The following is a 2987-nucleotide window of genomic DNA, read 5'->3' as shown; positions in this document are numbered from 1 at the left end:
GGTGGCAGCTGTGGGATCACTTCTGTGGTCTGGTGGCATTGGGGGAACTGTGCTCTGTACACGTTTCAAATCAAATCAAATCAAATTTTATTGGTCACATGCGCCGAATACAACAGGTGCAGACATTACAGTGAAATGTCTTACTTACAGCCCTTAACCAACAGTGCATTTGATTTTAAACAAAAAAGTAAGAATAAAACAACAAAAAAAGTGTTGAGAAAAAAGAGCAGAAGTAAAATAAAGTGACAGTAGGGAGGCTAATATACAGTAAAATAAAGGCTGACAGTAGGGAGGCTATATGAATACAGGGTACCGTTGCATTGTCAATGTGCGGGGGCACGGCTCTGCACCCTAGGAGCCACGGTTGAGTCCCGATTGCAGCGTCTCCTTCTTCCTCCACAATAACATGCAGATATCCTAACTATGTCCCAGAATTTCATGAAATAAAAGGTATTCAGCAAATAGGGAAAATATATGTTTCACTTACAGCTTTGGTAATCTGCTTCAAAATATAAGTGCGCAACTTCAGATTTGTTAATTTTATTTTACAGCACAAACAATTGCACAAAAAAACAGTTTGGGATTTGGGGGGTGAGCCAAACTAAGAATTCTGTAAGGTATCAATGATTTTGAAAGGAAGACACTCCTTAACAACTATCGGTCTTTTGGGGGATCTCTCTTCCTGCGTCGCGTATGGTACCTAAGAAAAAAATTGAACAAAAGTTAAAATTTTCAATATATAAAAAAAGACTGAGTGAGGATTGTACCTAACTTTATGCAAGTTTCTCACTCAATACATTAGCATTACATAAAATTACAAATGAGCAAACATAAGGTACATTTTGGATACTCGTGGCACAATGCAAACGTTATCTCAATATCAAATCATTTTCTGGGTAACAATTAAGTACCTTACTGGGATTATTTTCAATCAAAAATGGTTTTAGCAAGAGCAATTTCTCAAGCAAGAATTTTGCTAGACTGTCAAGTGGGAGGGGAAAACTGAAGCCTACTGTTATTGGCAGAGACGTTTGGAACTCTTTCATATTGGTCTATTAACTAATACACTGCCTGGTGATGTCACCAAGCAGGCCAAAACTCCACACCACCAAAACAGGCTGAACTTTCAGGCAACCTTTTCAAACAGCTCTTACACTAAAAGGGCATTATCATTTTCACAGCATTCTTCCAACCTCAGCATGGAAATATATACCTCCTCTCTCCAAAACTCCTGAGCATGCACGTCTCTAGCCAACTCTCCTGCCTATCTCTCTCAGAATGACCTTCTTGATCCAAACCAGTCAGGTTTCAAGACTGGTCATTCAACTGAGACTGCTCTTCGTGTCATGGAGGCTCTCCGCACAGCTGGGCTAAATCTGCTGCCTTTGATACTGTGAACCATCAGATGCTCCTCTCCACCCTTCTCCGAGTTGGGCATCTCCGGCACTGCTCACCTTGGATTGCATCCTACCTGACAGGTCGCTCCTACCAGGTGGCTGTGGCGAGAATCTGTCTCCGCATCACGTGCTCTCACCACTAGGTGTCCCCAGGGCTCAGTTCTAGGCCCTCTCCTATTTCTCCTATACACCAAGTCACTTGGCTCTGTCATATCCTCACATGGTCTCTCCTATCATTGATGCCTTACATGACTATTACTAAAGTGATTCAATCATAGAAGGTGTACTTACTGTCCTACTGGGTACGATGCGGTGCTTGGTGGTGTGGAAATATTTTGGCTGAGCTCCTCGATGGTGGGGGGCCTCGCTCTGTTTGCAGCACCTCCCCTGCCGAGGTGGGAGACCGGTCGATGGCGTCTGCCGGATTGGTCAGGGGGTCTGGCCGTGGAATAGGCTACAGTGTCACAAATACATAAGAAAGCCATAACAATCAAAAACCATTTATGCTGTTTTTCTACCTAAATCGCAGGTCTTATTTTGCCATTTAATAGCCGGCATGGTGAGAAAAGGGGTATATTGCTGGCAGGTAAATCTCAGCCTTCCACAGACATCATGACAGATCAATCTCTGCAGGGCTAATTGTGTTTGCAAATGCAGTATTTACTGTATTAAAGGGGTTCCTTTTCCTCATCAGCTCTGTTACAGTCAGTATCAGCAAATCCAAGTTCTAACTTCTTACCTGGGTAAGTTCATAAGGAACATCCTCAGCGGGATGGTAGCACACTATGGTCTTCCCATCAGATGTCACACCAATTTCCACCTTACTGCAATGAAGAAGGTGACGAGAAATTAACATCAAGTCATCGTAATACACACACTACAAATTATGATTTACTGTAACTAGCTACCTACTTACCAGTCATCATCAATACAAGGTCCACGGATAGTTGACTTGTGAAGGACAGGCACAACGCCTGTTGTGGATATATTCGTTGACATTAATCAAAAGGTACAGTATGATGTGATTAATAACAGCCAAGCTACAGTTACAAGATTGCTAGCCAGCTGGGTTCTCTGCCTCAAAAAGTATTGCTAATAGATGTGCGCTAACGTTAACTAGCTAGCTAACTGACAAAACCTTTCAGCACTTGAGATTGTGTTCACACAACGTGTTTCTTAATCTTGCAAGTTTTACAATAGAGGGCACTCACCTGTGCAGTGTTTCAGTTGAGTAACAGTTGAAAACCGTGTAAATAAACAACTCAACCTATTTAAATGACCTGTAGTAGCCATGCTCAACTAAAAATGTTGCATTTGTGTTACATGGACATATTTCCGTGTGGATACGTAAACCCTAAACGTTTGTTCCGCTGTGCAAACTATGAACAAATCCTTTTTCTTTAGCAAAGCCAAAGTAAAAATGCAAAAATAAAACAACTGGGACAGTTTAACTGTAAAATGTATGTGGGGAAAAAGTATTTATCACATTTGTAGAAATGTATTATGACATCATAAATATCCTTTTAGAATTGGAACTGAGGAATAATGGGATGTGAACATTTTGCTCATTCGTTAACACGAAACTCAAGT

General features: G+C 41.3%; 1 protein-coding gene across 1 annotated transcript; it reads right to left on the bottom strand.

Annotated features, from left to right (window-relative positions):
* Window positions 1-389: 389 nt before the first annotated feature.
* LOC121543620 (39S ribosomal protein L42, mitochondrial) lies at window positions 390-2741 on the bottom strand. Its single transcript, XM_041853640.2, is given in 6 exon segments — window positions 390-700; window positions 1689-1800; window positions 1803-1851; window positions 2137-2221; window positions 2314-2371; window positions 2609-2741. Coding segments are annotated over 6 exon segments (432 nt in total). The 5' UTR covers window positions 2691-2741; the 3' UTR covers window positions 390-654.
* Window positions 2742-2987: the final 246 nt, after the last annotated feature.

The sequence above is a fragment of the Coregonus clupeaformis genome, chromosome 28 (assembly GCF_020615455.1).
Source record: "Coregonus clupeaformis isolate EN_2021a chromosome 28, ASM2061545v1, whole genome shotgun sequence".
NCBI lineage: Eukaryota > Metazoa > Chordata > Actinopteri > Salmoniformes > Salmonidae > Coregonus > Coregonus clupeaformis.
This window is presented reverse-complemented; position numbering and strand designations above follow the sequence as displayed.